Source organism: Ischnura elegans, assembly GCF_921293095.1.
Source record: "Ischnura elegans chromosome 13 unlocalized genomic scaffold, ioIscEleg1.1 SUPER_13_unloc_1, whole genome shotgun sequence".
In the NCBI taxonomy this organism is placed as follows: Eukaryota; Metazoa; Arthropoda; class Insecta; order Odonata; family Coenagrionidae; genus Ischnura; species Ischnura elegans.
Window position 1 is genome coordinate 97033 of NW_025791657.1, and position 16418 is coordinate 113450.

Sequence of the window (16418 nt, forward strand, 5' to 3'; positions counted from 1 at the left end):
ATGTTTATTTTGTTTCTCTCGGTGGACCATAAGGATGAAATTTGAGAAAATACCCTTTCTGCAGTTGTATTTTGCCATGGTGGGCTGAAGAAATATGTGGAAATTTTGAGAGGCTCTGAGTTGCTATTAGCAGATTAATGTACTTATTATAACATAATTTTCAAAAAGGAGTCCAATTCCCCATTCTTAAAAAACCAGTCAAGGCACCAGAACATCTACAAAGGATTACATGTCTGGACCAACCTGGATGTCTTGTCACCCTATATTAAGGTGTCATTAATGCATTATTTCTTTTCATTTATTTACAGGAAAACCAATTAATGATATTCTTATGTATATAATCACAGATGATAGAACATAGAAAAGAGTAAACACACATTTAATGAAACCATTAAATAAGAAATTAAAATATCTATAAAGAATTGCACATCAATGAACAAAATATATATGCAGATAGAATGATATAAATATTAAGATATATAAGTGTTCTCTTAGTAGATTTTTTTAAATTGAGGTCATGTCCGAATTGACATGTCGAGATTAAGCCTAACATCTGGTCACCCTATGTGTGACCATCAGTTGCACAACATGAGGCAAAAAGTCTACCCACCCTAATCTTCTTAAGTATATAGGTAAATCTCAGCTTTGCTACACCACCATTCTTGAGAGAGAAATGTCAAATGTCCCATGGAGGAGTCCAATGGTGGACTGTCTTAATTCTCCTTTCTAGCCTATTGTCTTTGCTACAGCATAGCTGAATATCAAGATTGCTCTTTTTTTTCAACCAATCTTCCTGCTTGACCTCAATATAAGAAGTAGCAAGAACCTCATATAACATTTTTATAAGCAAGGAAAGTACATGGAGAACCAAATTTAACTTCTTAATTTAGTAATTGAATCTACAATAGATAGAAATTCTAATAATGAAAACATGAAGGAAACATGTTACATCTTTGATGAGTGAATGTTTCTCTCTCGACCAAAGGAACTGTTGCAAGGTCCCTTCAACTCTTGCAGTTTCCTTGCATTGTGTGAGTGCACATGCCTCAACTAAAGAAACCCAAGCAAAGTACCTTCATACATTGCAAAGGCTTCCTCTTAGCTGAGTGCTTGTAATAGGATTTGTCACCAAAGTCTTGTGTAAACATGATTTCAGCCAGCTTGAGTGGTCTCAGGTGAGAGAGCAGGTTTTATTGTAATTATTTATAACTGTTTACATTTTTATTTTGCCCCATTGATTGGCACCCAGCATTATCTTCTAGGAAACTCTGAAAGAGGAGAACAAAGACCCTCTCAGTGAAGGTAAATATCCTGAGATGTACACTGTAGATCCAGCTGGAATTTCAAGAAATGCTTTAGACCCATTGGCAACTGATGAATTGGTAAGTTCACATTTGCTTTGTTAAGCACAGTTTTGCTACTACACAAATTCAGTCCTCCATGTTATATTCCAATATCATTTACCATAATAACAATACCTTTTCCCATCTTTCATCAAATATGGAATAGGAATAGGATTACTGGAGTATTTCCTCCATGGAATATTCCTGTATCAGTTGCCATAAAAGCAAAACCTTTACCTTAACTTTGTATAATGTGAATAAGTAAACTTTAGTTATGTCATAAGTCTTCATTAGAACTTTCAAAGTTAGTCATATCAGCTAAAGAAAAGCTTCTTTGCTATGTTGCCTTGCAAATTTTTGGGTGACCTCAACATTTCCTGACCGATTCTGGTTTCTTTTTCAAAGGAGATTAAGGGAATCCAAGTCCCAAAAGTTTTATCCACTGGCCCAAAAGTTTTTCAACTAACATACAGATGTGTCGTTCTTGAAGAAATAATTCAAAATGAATGGTTCATTGTTCTGAACATAATGGGGGCATACAGCTGCTCTGATCACTCACCTTAGCTCATCGAGCAAGTGAGGGCTCTGATGTCATGGCATTTCCCATTTTTGTCCGCACAGGAGCACCATGCTGTCTTCCAATCACCACAAAACAGAAGGACGGATCATTATCATAAGTCCAAAGATATGTTTAAAGGCCTGGTTACACGGTGCATTAACCCGTATGGGTTAATGTCTAAATGTATGAACGCGAGAATGAACGGAAAAATTCACCGTGTAACCACCCCAAAATGTACAAATGCATGAACGCGTGAACGGAAAATAGAACCTGTTCTAATTTCGTTCATGCATTCGCACAAGTTCATAACAGAGCCACCTGGTGGGAAACGACACATTTAGTTGTCATCTGCAGGGCTATTCCACGGCCGTCTTGGCTATTCAGTAACACTTTACGCGTATTTGTTCATTTGTACTGTATCGTAAGTGCTTGAATCCTACCACAAACTCACCAATTGCATCTACACTAATATTCGTATAGATTATCCCTGCATGTATGCCGGGCATACCAATTTTATGCCTATGGTATTATTGGTTGTATTATGCCGGAACAAAACAATCGATGAGGTTGTCACAGAGTTTTCAACACGACATTTGTGAAATACAACGGCTATCATACGACTTATAGAACACCTTTAAACGTAATTTATATCATATGAATTAACGACAATTCTACCTTTTATACGTCCGAGGTGGGAACGCGCTGGCCCACCACAAAAATACGACTCACATTACGCAAGTTCATAAATCGACAAGACATCTAAACCAACATCTTTTCCATCAACAGCAAATATCTTCTTAACTTTATAACCGTCCCGGACAAAAGTAGAACAAAGTTTTAAAAATATCTACTCTCATACATCATCTACACTCAGTGAAACAGATGACAGAAAAATGTCTAGTAATAAACATGGCTTAAAAACAATATGCGTCTTCAAATTTTCAGCCTAAGTATTAACTTTGATAACGGTTTGAAATAAATAGAGTACTATTGAGATATAGAATTAAGCGAGCGATAACGATAAATATTAAATATAAATAAATATTACTGGCACGAAATGAAACAACTTCGGCAACTACAATAAAAACCACTGTTTACACGGCAGCGCAAATATATTACCAGCACGTGAAATTTCCTGGTCCTATAGGAAACAACGAAAAGGGAATTATTTTCTGGTAGGTATCGTCTGCTTCCTACCTAATGATACTGTTTTCACATTTAAATTTTGCGCACTGTAAAGGGAATAAACAAAAACTAAACGCCTCGCGTTACGAGAAAATGTGTGAAAACTTGTGCGAACGCATGTACCGTGTAACCGCTCATTCATGCTCCTCGTTCACGCAAACGTCCATGAATTCAGACATGCAAACAGACACGCATTCATACATTAACCCGTACGGGTTAATGCACCGTGTAACCAGGCCTTAAGGCAACTCTGCTGTCCGCTAACTATTTCATTGGGATGTATTTCTTCTATTTTACATCTTTTATAAATTTTACTGTTCTTCCAGCAGTCCTCCTACAGCTGTTTTTATCAGGCCAGGATCATCCCATTATGTGGTCAACTACTGGTGAAGTCGTTCCAAATGAGAAAAACCTTTCATGGTGAATGATAAATCCGTTGTGTTGGTTCTGGTTGGCTGTATTGCTACGTAATCAGGTGATGCTGTTTCTAGCCAAATCTACCAAACATGAATTGCTCCCAAAAAAGAATTTATATAAGGCTTATTCTAACTGTAGCAGATGTGGATGTGGTGAAAACTGTATGGAGTAAATTGTATGTAGGACTCGGGATTTGTCCTTCATTATCTGTGGAAAGGGTATAAGATGTTGTTGAGAGGCATCAATTTCTTTCTGTGATTCGATTTTAATGGAGCTTGTTATACCATATTTCTCCGAATATAGTCCCCCTCTGAATAAAGTCCCCCCCCTCTAACTTGAGGCTTTAGTTTTGGGAAAAAATTTTGAAAATTCATTTTCATTTTGTACTCCATCTGCACAAGTAGTCAATGATTCTAGGTCGTTGATGAAATATGTCATGAGACCATGATGTCTCAAATTATTGCTGATAAATTTGTTGTTCCTTTTTAGGAAGAATTTCTTATGGCTAATTGGAAAGGCAGAGTATCTTAATGGGCCATTTTTTTAGTCGATGAATTTCTCCCGTCTTCCTCTCTGAGGTCAGAATAGCTTATCAGGGAATTTTCCAGTTATGCACACGCCCTATATTTTATGTATTGGTTGTAATCTTTTTGCTACTAATACCAATTGGTGCAAACCTGTATCAATGAAGTGTTAATTCTCTTTTTTTCTCAGAGTGGCATGGAAATATGTGGGTCCCCTTGTGTAAAAGCAGATCAGTTCAGTGATGATGGAGGAGGATCTGTGCACAATGATAGCACTGATGCGGCCACAAAGGACCTCATGTCCCAATCCTCTGATCAGGTAATCATATTAATAATAATAGATATTATATGCAGAATTAATATATATATATATATATAAATTATTTATATATATATATATATATATAAATAATTTAAGTTAATGTCAATATACACAGAGACACAAAAAAGAAACACTCACTTTGGATAAATAAACTTGTGAAGCTATCGAAGCACTTCCGGCTTCTTCGTCAGCTGAAGAATGAATGGTGAGGAAAGGAGAGGGTTGGAAAAAGGAAAAAGAGGGGTAAGGGGAGAGGTGTATGGGGAGGGGGGAGTCAGGAATAGGGGTTAGGATGCAACGTTCAAACCCGGGAAGGTATTGGCTTGAAAGTGCCAAATGCACGCCAATTCGAGGGTGTGGAGGTTGAGGGCGGAGTCGGTGGGAGGGCGGGAGGCAATAATGGATACTTTGTAGCATTGATTGAAAATGGAATCATGTGAAAGACAATGTGTGGGAACTGGTAGAGAGGAGTGGGGGGAAGATGGACAACAGGAGGCGCGATGATTGTTAATTCTGAGATTGAGAGGGGTAGTGCATAGGCCTATATAAAAAGCGGGGCAGAAGTTGCATTGAAGGAGGTATATGATGTTGGTGGAGGTACAGGTGGTGGAAGGAGATATCGGGAGGAATTTTAGTTTGGAGAGGAAAGAGGCTGGGGGTGGAGAGAGAATTTTACAGGTTTTACATCTAGGACGGTTGCACGGTGAGGGTGGGGTAGTGGGGACTGAATTCAATTTTTGAAGGGGGCGGGTGGCTTTGAAGATGGTGCTGAGGTTAGGTGGTCTCTTATACGTGATCCGTGGAAGAGAGGGGAAAATTTGTGAGGTGGATTTGTGGTTGGAGAGAATGGGGTACAAGTCCTTCAGGATGTCCTGTAAGGCATGAGCACCGGGGAAGTAAGTGGTGAGAAGAGATGGAGAGCAATTCTTTTCCGCACGGGGTTTATTGGACCTGTAGGGTTTTTTTCTAATTTTGTTGATTAACAGTTTATCGGGATACCCGCGGCGTAGAAGAGAAGTGTGTAGATTGGAAAGGAACTTCTCGAGGTCTTCGGGGTTGTTGCAGATTTTGTGACCACGGACGGAGAGAGAAAAAGGGATTGAACGTTTGGTATGTGGTGGGTGGCAACTGTCATAGTGGAGGTATTGCTGTCTGTTGGTGGCTTTGATGTGGACAGATGTCTTGAATTTGTTATTTTCGGAAAGAAGAATGTCCACATCTAGGAAAGTGATGTTAGTGTTAGAGATGGAAGAAGTGAAAGAAACTGAGGCGGAAGAGTTAAGCGAAGAGACAAAGGTGTTAAGGGAATTGATGTCATGCGGCCAGAGAATAAATATGTCGTCAATGTATCTGAGCCAAAGGAGGGGTTTTAGAGGGTAATTTGATAGGAAATTTTCTTCGAACAGGCCGAGGAAGAGATTTGCATAGGAAGGGCTAAACCTACTTCCCATAGCACAGCCGGAGATTTGCAGATAGTGGTTGTTATTAAAAGAGAAGGCATTGTGGGTGAGAATGAAATGGGAAAGATCAAGAAGAAATTCAGTGCTAGGGTTTTGAGGAGTGGGTCGTAATGAAAGATAGTGGCGGAGAGCAGCGAGTCCCTCAGAATGAGGGATTGAAGTGTAAAGTGAGGTTACATCAATAGTGGCCATGATAATGGGCTGATTTGGGGGGAGGGAAATGGAATTGAGTCTAGAAAGGAAGTCATGGGAATCTTTGATGTATGATGGAAGGGACTGAACGAAGGGTTGGAGATAGAAATCAACGAAAGCCGAAATGCGCTCCGTGGGAGAGTTTTGAGAGGAAACTATGGGGCGGCCTGGGTTATTCGCTTTATGAATTTTTGGAAGGATGTAGAAAGATGGCGAAGTGGGGTGATCTGGTAAGAGAAGGGAAATGTCTGACTGGCTTAGGCCCTCAGAGGGAGCTTTTGTTTTTAGTAGGGCGTTCAATTCTGTGTGGAAATCAGAGGTAGGATCTGATGAGAGAGGGGAGTAGGAGGAAGGGTCTCCTAGTAGTCGGTTGCACTCTGATATGTAGTCACTGGTGTCAAGTACAACGACAGTGGAGCCTTTGTCGGCCGAGGTAATCACTATGTTGGGGTTTTTTTGGAGTTTTCTCAACCTCCACACCCTCGAATTGGCGTGCATTTAGCACTTTCAAGCCAATACCTTCCCGGGTTTGAACGTTTGAACGTTGAAAATTTTACTTCCTATTGTAATTGAGGGGAAGGATTTCGAAGTAGTTTGTCTCGTAATCAAACATTTGATTAAACCAATGAGTCTTGGAATTGATTTTCTCTCTGATAATAAAATTATCATTGACTTTCTAGACAATACGATAAAGGTCCCGCGTATAAATTCTACAGTTTTATCTATTCCGCTTGGATTTCATCAAACGACAGACCAAGAGGTGTTTTCTATGACGTGTGAAAGGCACGCCGAGGAGATAGAGAGCGTTGTAAGCAAATCGACTCAATTGACCTCTGAGGAAAAGAGTTCCTTATGTCAACTACTAAAAAAATTTGAGTCACTGTTTTCTGCGACTCCACGCCGAATAAAAGGTTATCTCCACAGAATTAACATCTCTGACGATCGTCCGTTTGCCCTGAAATCTTATCCGATCCCGTTTGCATATAGAGCCGCAGTCAAAACAAAAATCGACGAAATGCTCGAGCACGGCATCATTAGGAAAGATAAAACGGCGTTTATAAATCCACTTTTGGTAGTAAAGAAAAAAGATGGTTCGGTACGCCTATGTTTAGACGCTCGGCACCTTAATAGTATTACAGTACCTGAGAATGATATTCCCCCGAGAATAGATGAAATCTTACAAACCTTTCACGGTAAAAATTATTTTACATGTCTTGATTTCACAGCTTCTTATCATCAGATGGAATTACATCGGGATGATCAAAAGTATACTGGTTTTGTGTACAACTCATGTAGCTATGTATTTTTATATTTTCTTTATTTTTTTTGCCAAATTGGCAATTTCTTTTTTTCTTGTTATGAAGAAGAACTCATTTGCAATAATCTCTCACTGTCATTCAAGATTCAATTAGTTTTGATTTTCAAGTACTGTTCGTTAAAGAAAAGTAGTATCATTCTCATCAGGGTACTTTTTGTGTGTTTTTGGAAAGTAAAATATATTGTTTCATTGTAATCATCATCATCAGGGTATTTTTTGTGTGTTTTTGGAGGGTAAAGATATATTGTTTCATTGTAATCATTATCATCAGGGTATTTTTGTGTGTTTTGTTTGGAAGGTGAAAATATATGTGTAATATGTTAAAGAATGATTTCTCTGGCGTGATCATTCCTTTGCTCGATCTCCTTCCTACCCTATATGTGATGTCGTGTTCCGTCACATATAAATGGCGCCCAACTCACGGCTCGATTGTTAAGGTGCTTACTACGTTATTTAACTCAATGGTGCATATCGCGTCCGTTTATGTTCATTTTGTATGTCACCATCTATAGATCACTCGAGACCCCGCGACCCGATAAAAAGTGAAAAAACGTTTTTTTTTCTCGAAAGTCAAAATTCATTTCGTTCAGAGAGCTTGTGAATGTTTGAAACGCTTCACCGGTTTTTTTTTGTGTGAATTGAGTAATGCGAAGTGCAGTCCCTTGTTTCTTTTTCTTATGTTGATTGTATTCGCGAAGTTATATTTTAGTTTTACGGTGTGTTCGGCTTCCCGAATTCATAATTCTTTTCACTTCATATTCTTTAGATATGACAATTAGACTAAGCTATGGAGGGATCCGATAATAAATCGTCTGCTTTTATAATAATAATAATAATAATATATAATTTATTCCATTTACAATCAAATATTACATTTTAGAACATAGTTAAATAATTTTGGAATATATAGGTACCCCTTTGAGTAGTTTTGGGGCTACCATCTTAAACTTTTTACATGGGTCTGGTGCTAGCACACATGAGAAGTAAAATTTCTTTGTATTCAGTTATTTGTTCTATTGCCGATTGCATTCATTATTACAAAACGTATTTCAAATATTTGGACAAGGATAACTATTTTTATTATATAACGCATAATTACATACATAGAATATACAATATACCTTTTATTGTAGACTTTTTAACCCACCTTTCTTAGTAGAAACTCTACTTCCTCACACCTCATAAGCCATTTTTTTACTGCGGATGCAAATCCCCATCTTTTTTCCGAGTTTGCTACATTACTCGGCAACATGCTAAACAATTTAGGCCCTAAGTAATTGTACGACTGTCGATAAATTTCGGTCGTCGGCCTAGGTATATGGAAGTTTCTCCAAGCTCTAATGTCATAGTTTTGTGGTCGGGCCTTTTCACCACTACGGTTAAAGAATATTCTAAGGACTTTATAAATGAATAAATGCCTTAGTGGGAGGATATATAATTTTTTGAACAGAGGAAATGAGTGGCTTTTCCTATATGATCGTGTTATAACCCTGATAACCCTTTTTTGCGCCACTATCAATGGATTAATGTTGATAAAATATGCTCCACCCCAGCAGGCTATTCCGTATTGCAATCTTGAATTAACGAGAGCATAATATACCATTTTTAACACTGATTCAGGGCATATGTATCTGAGGAAGTAGAATTTTCTTACAATAGAAATCATTTCTGATTTTAATTTATTTATGTGAGACTTCCATTTACAATTTTGGTCAAAATATATACCTAAATATTTTATGTGACTAACCTGTTCTATCAAAATACATTTATCACAGGAAGTGACATTATCTTTTATACAATTTGCACATTGATAGTATAGTTTACTTTTGTTTGAGGTAGATTTACTCATGCTAAACATAATATATTTCGTTTTTTCACTTAACAACATATAATTAGCCGAAAACCACATATTGAGTGTTAATAGATCACTTTGTATGTGTTCATATAGATCATCAACACTATTAACAGAGTAACTTAGTGCAGTGTCATCTGCGAATGACGTTAATTGACCTTTAAACCTGCCAGCACATAAATTGTTTACATATATTAAAAACAGTATGGGTCCTAACACAGAACCCTGTGGCACACCACAGGTGAGTCGAATCTTTTCGCTGTAGCAATTTTTGAGACGCACACATTGATCTCGATCACAAAGATAGCTTTGAAACCAATCATATGCGGTTCCACGTATACCCGCTTCCCATAATCGATTCATTAGTATGTTATGATTAATGGAGTTGAAGGATTTGGTAATGTCTACAAATAAGCCAGCAACTCTACAGTTCTTATTCAGTCCGTCGTTCAGCTCTGAACAGAATTTTAATAATGCATCCTCTGTACTCTTACCACTCATAAATCCAAATTGGTTTTTATTGAAAAAACTATGCTTATTTAGAAATTTAAGAAGTCTGACTTTAACAACTTTTTCTATTATTTTAGCAAATACAGATAATAGGGATATTGGTCTGTAATTATTTACGTTCATTTTATCACCTTTTTTAAAAATTGGTATCACTATTGCAGTTTTTAATTGTTTAGGAAATATTCCAGTATACATACTTAGATTAGCAATATGGGCAAGGACCTCCGAAATATTTGCATTTACTTCTTTTATAACTTGTGTAGAAATATTATCAACACCTTTAGATTTTTTAGACTTTAATTCCTTAATAATGCTGCTTATTTCTTTCGCATCAGTAGGAACAAAAAACAGTGAGTCAATTGAATTGGAGGTTGGGAATATTTCTTTGTATTTATTCGTATTACTTTCAAAATAATTGTTCTGGGTCAATGCTTGAATTACTTTACCATAATGTGAACTAAATTCGTTTACAATGTCATGGCACTTAGTGACAACGATACCATTACTAGTTCTAATTTTTACACAATTCTCATTTCCTTGCTTTCCTCCCGTGAGTGAATCTAAAATGCGCCATTGAGCAGCGGTATTATTGACATTACTATCAAATAGGTCCCTGTAATACTTTTCTTTGCGCTTTTTAATATCATATTCTAGTCTTTGCGTGTACGATACGTAGTACCTATTTAGCTTTTCATTTTCAGGGTGTTTCCTCATTTTTTTGTACAGAAAATTTCGCCTAGAAATTCTCCCGCATAAAGCGTAAGTCATCCATGGCCTCTTCATTCCTCCCGATCTGTTACTGTCTGACACGTATTCAGCTTTTTCAATGCAGCATTTCAATTTATTTATAAATATTTCATAGGCTTCATTGACATTTTGTTGTGAATAAACATCATTCCAGTCGCATCTTAGCAAACTATTATTTAGATGGTTAAAGTTTATCCGGCAATGGCTTCGATAAACTCGTTCGTACATATTAATGGGTACATTAATATTTAAAGAACATGATACAGCATGATGGTCTGTTAAACCCCAATCGTCCGCTCTTCCCTCATACTTATAGTTATCTCTACTTCTGCAAAAAATGTGATCTATACATGTACTACCCGTTTTGCTAATTCTAGTTGGTACTCGAATAAGCTGGTCCAGTCCATGACTAGCCATAAGGGTTTGATATTCAAAGGAAATATCGTTGGGTTGTAATATACATAAATTAATATCACCAATTACAATTAAATTCCTCTCACGAGAGATGGTTAATACATTCTCCAATTCACTCAAAAAATGTTCAACAGGGTTAAAATTAAGTCTATATGCACCAATAATGCTTATCCAAGAAGAGTCATTTATCCCTACTGATATTTTAACCATATCAGCAGTTTTTAATTCACCCAGATCAATAGAAAAACACTCATAAGTATCTGCTACATATGCAATAACTCCTCCAGCCCTGTAGTTATTATTACACACATCAAAACTCCGATAGCCAGTTATTTGATACATAGATACTTCAGTGTCATTGACCCAAATTTCTGTCAAAACTATTACAGCGGGTTTTATATCGAGATTGATTAGTTGAAATACAAATTTATCAAAATTAGCTCTTAGACTTCTTATATTTTGGTGCAAGACAAGGAACCTGCCACCATTAAATCCACTATCATTAACAGTACTCTGCATTTTGTTAGTAAAGATAGGTTGAAGACATACGTAACTCACTCACAGAATGCTTACAGTTTCTCCAGGTCATCAGAGGATTTCAGAGTGATTACTTGATCATTCTCCTTCTTCCTCATGAGTATTGTCCCATGCCTTAGCCATAAATATTTGTATCCCTTTTCTTTCTTCGCAAGACGCGCAGCAGCGAAGAGTCTCCTCCGACCTGGACTCAGGCTCTCGTTTATGTACACCGGAGTATCGGTCGCCAAGCCCAGGTGCCGTGTGGAGAAGGTCCTTTTCACTCGCCTCTTTTGAAGAATTTCTTCTTTTGTATACCTACGGACGAATTTGACTATGATACCTCTCGTTCCGCCTTCGTGTCCCTTCTTTCCCAATCGGTGGCATGTGTTCACCATATCGTCGGTTATTTTTACACCAAGGGCGTCCCCCACACTTTTCACGATTTCTAAGGTATTTTCATTTGGTTGCTGGGGAATGCCGTGTATTTCAAGGTCATTAACGCGAGAATATTGCTCTTGGTCGTCTAACCTCTTTTCTAATTCACTCACTCGAGATTTTAAGCCAACATTTTCTTGCCTAAGCAAGTCTATTGTCGCTAAATATTCAGCAATCTGCGTTGAGTTTTCTTGAAGCACTTTAGTATTTTCATCTAATCTATTGTGCACAAACTCAATAGCCTTGTTCAAGTCCAATTCCATGCGTTTCCTGTCCTCTTTAGCTTCTTCTAGAAGGTTTATAATATGAGAGATACTAGCAGTGTCCGTATCCGCCAGTGGAACTACTGACATGCTCTTACGTTTTTCCGCAGCACAGGTAGGACAACGCCAACTTTGCTTTTCAGCGCTAATATACTCGATATCCTCTTTGGACAAGTGAACACAAGTAGCGTGACACTGGGTTTGACATTCACTGCAGGTAATCCTTAGCTGGCGCTTAAGAACATTCACATTACATACACTGCAATTAGCCATTTTAAACTGCGGTTTCCACTTAATATTAGTAACTCGAGCTTCTAAATTGAGTAGGAAGTTATCCTCGTAATTGAATGCACTTATGCTCTGGACGCAACTGAACACATCACTGAGGCACCTGCCTGTCTCGAGCGAAGCACCAGCCCACGTCTGTCTCGCGTGGAAGCTCAACCATGACTTTTACTCAATATCGTGAGGTCAGGAATGACACCGACGATTCCGATGTACGAAGCGAGCATTCCGAAACTGATGAACTCACGAGCCCATTCAAGGGCATGCTATTGAGCACGCCCGGTGCGGAGGTTAGTGAATCCAATATCACTTATGGAGTAGGCGACGGCGAAAACGAAACCAGTCAAACGGCATCCCAACACGATACTATAAGGACTCTTTTGTCCATAATGCAAGAATTGAAAACAAGTAATGAAACAATGCGACAAGAGATAAAAACGAGTAATGACAAAATGCAGTCAAGTAATGAAACAATGCGACAAGAGTTAAAATCAAATAATGAATCGATACGACAGGAATTAAAATCCAGTAATGAATCGATCCGACAGGTGCAAGTGGAAATAAAAAATATTCATGACAATTTCTGTTCTGAAGTTGCGCGAATTAATGACAAACTAAAAGAAGTTGAAACCAAATGCACGCGAAAAATAACTACAATGGCTCAAAATGTTCGTGACGAATGCTTAGGGTTAGTTCGAATTGAAGTGGAAAACCTAAAGGTAATGACGAAAAATATGGAGCGTTCAAATGATAATAATGCTGAGGTGCATGAAGATCGTTTAAAATCGCTAGAGGTTGAAATCGCCACATTAAAAGCGAAAGAAACGGTCTCTGTGACCCCAACCGTTTCAGCACAATCCATATCTTTACCTACCTTTTCAGCCAATATTACTGATCACCCTATAGCGTTTATCAAGGAAGTGGAAAATTACTTTTCACTGGTAACTGTGCCTTCAACCTTGCAATCACGTTTGTTATGTCAAATGTTGGCTGGGAACGCGAAGACTTGGGGAGACACGCTGCTACCATTCCCTGCTACGCTAAAAGAATTCAAAAAGAAATTCTTGGCTAATTATTGGGATGCGGATACGCAGTACAGTTACCGTATGAAGGTGATCACGGGTAGATATTTCAGGGGTTCTTCGGGTACCATGAAGCAGTTTGCCACGGAGAAATTAGCTCAAGCACGCTTGTGCTCGCCACCGTTGAACGAGCCAGAAATCCTCCACGCATTGATAAGACAATTTCCTCCGAATGTACAAAACTTGTTAAAATCGGTTGAAAACCTATCGCTTGATCGATTATTAGTATTACTGGGTTTGTATGATCAATCAGTCGAATCAGCAATGACTATGAGCGGTAACAATGCTCATTATAGTCAACCGCACAATAATCCGAAACAAAATACGAATGAAAAAAATCCGCGAATCAATACGATTCAACGCAAAGCTGGACCCCAGGCGTCTAAACAAGATTCCGATAGGCTCTTAATTGATCAGCCAAGTGCGGGGGGTTGTAAGAGTAGAACTCAAACAAACGCGTCCTCAAATGGAGAAAATGAGGAAGCGTTAAACTCCCGGCGTCTGGTTTGAATAGCCTCCGCCAGCCAGGCGATGGAGTGGAACTGGAGGTCTTGTCCGCGATAGTTTCCACATGCGAGGTTGACCGGAATTTTTGGCATGACGAAGATAGAGAAAATATTTTGCATAAAAGGCGAGTGTGTCCGGAAGTTGAGTGTCTGGTAAATGGGATTAAGGGGAAAGCTCTGTTAGATACAGGCAGTGAAATTTCCGCGGTGTCTGTTGAGTTCTACGATTACGTGAGGACAACAGGGGCAATTCCTTCTTTTCCTTTAAATCGGTCACGCATTATTTGTGCCGACGGGCGTAAGTCGTCTCCTGTTACTCAACAAATTTTACTTCCTATTGTAATTGAGGGGAAGGATTTCGAAGTAGTTTGTCTCGTAATCAAACATTTGATTAAACCAATGAGTCTTGGAATTGATTTTCTCTCTGATAATAAAATTATCATTGACTTTCTAGACAATACGATAAAGGTCCCGCGTATAAATTCTACAGTTTTATCTATTCCGCTTGGATTTCATCAAACGACAGACCAAGAGGTGTTTTCTATGACGTGTGAAAGGCACGCCGAGGAGATAGAGAGCGTTGTAAGCAAATCGACTCAATTGACCTCTGAGGAAAAGAGTTCCTTATGTCAACTACTAAAAAAATTTGAGTCACTGTTTTCTGCGACTCCACGCCGAATAAAAGGTTATCTCCACAGAATTAACGTCTCTGACGATCGTCCGTTTGCCCTGAAATCTTATCCGATCCCGTTTGCATATAGAGCCGCAGTCAAAACAAAAATCGACGAAATGCTCGAGCACGGCATCATTAGGAAAGATAAAACGGCGTTTATAAATCCACTTTTGGTAGTAAAGAAAAAAGATGGTTCGGTACGCCTATGTTTAGACGCTCGGCACCTTAATAGTATTACAGTACCTGAGAATGATATTCCCCCGAGAATAGATGAAATCTTACAAACCTTTCACGGTAAAAATTATTTTACATGTCTTGATTTCACAGCTTCTTATCATCAGATGGAATTACATCGGGATGATCAAAAGTATACTGGTTTTGTGTACAACTCATGTAGCTATGTATTTTTATATTTTCTTTATTTTTTTTGCCAAATTGGCAATTTCTTTTTTTCTTTGCTCACGTAAGCGTGAACTCATTTCTCATCCGGACCGCATCACCCCGGAAAAGAAATTCATTCACGCTGGGGGGCTATGTGATGACTCGAGCAGGGGATAAAGAAAAGAAATAAAATAAAATAAAAGAATATGTTCTGTAGCAATATTTGATTCATTCATCATTGTATTAAAAAATTTAGTGTATGTTGTTCGCTTAGTTCAAATAGTGGCCACTACGTCGGCTCTGCCAGTGCCGAGTGCAGACGACGTCAAGTGGTTGGGATTATGGGTAGGTGACGACGGATATATAGGGAAACGTCCCCAGGTGACGAGGAGGAGAAAAAGTGAGACAGTGAGTTGTGAATGAGCAATGCAGGGTGATTCATGCCCAGTTGGTCGCGGACGCAGAGGAGAGAACATCTACAATAGGAAGGAAAGTGGGAAAGGGCCATTTTGGCAGTGGATGACGTCGACGCCGGTTTGAGTGGAAGAATAGAGGACTTGCCACGAATGAACAAACGCAAGTAGATATTTGTTCTTGCAGAGTTCCTCTACAAGTTATCCTCACCGGAAAAACGGAAGCGTAAGCACACCACGCCCCAGTCCTTTTTTTTCCCAAAGTGAAACTTTCCAATCCTACGTGAAAGTGTTCCCCAAGTGCGCGATAAATGCTCTCATATTTTCTTCGTGTTATGAAGAAGAACTCATTTGCAATAATCTCTCACTGTCATTCAAGATTCAATTAGTTTTGATTTTCAAGTACTGTTCGTTAAAGAAAAGTAGTATCATTCTCATCAGGGTACTTTTTGTGTGTTTTTGGAAAGTAAAATATATTGTTTCATTGTAATCATCATCATCAGGGTATTTTTTGTGTGTTTTTGGAGGGTAAAGATATATTGTTTCATTGTAATCATTATCATCAGGGTATTTTTGTGTGTTTTGTTTGGAAGGTGAAAATATATGTGTAATGTGTTAAAGAATGGTTTCTCTGGCGTGATCATTCCTTTGCTCGATCTCCTTCCTACCCTATATGTGATGTCGTGTTCCGTCACAATATATATATATATATATATATATATATATATATATATATATATACATCCCGCTATCATTTTGCCTTCCTTACACTCTGCAACGTTTTGGCGTCCACCAGAAATAGTTATATATATTGCTATATTATCGCGTATGTTGAACAACCGAGTGATTTCCTATCTTGTGTAGTATTTTGTTTTACGAAAATTATATATTTGCAGGAGATATACGTGTATCTTGAATCCATACAGACAGGTTACATTTTGGCATCATTTCATATCCAATCATTATGGCGTCCGGAGTATATTTTTTACATTTGATCATCATTTTGAAATCCATTTTG

At 38.2% G+C, this 16418-nt stretch overlaps 1 protein-coding gene across 1 annotated transcript in view; it reads left to right on the forward strand.

The window, feature by feature from the left end:
- LOC124172457 overlaps positions 1-16418 on the forward strand; it is a 70599-nt gene that overhangs the window by 21950 nt on the left and 32231 nt on the right. The window contains exons 6-7 of the mRNA XM_046551898.1: positions 1263-1382; positions 4219-4347. Of these exons, the coding sequence (XP_046407854.1) occupies positions 1263-1382; positions 4219-4347 (249 nt within the window). The remainder of the gene's footprint in view (positions 1-1262; positions 1383-4218; positions 4348-16418) is intronic.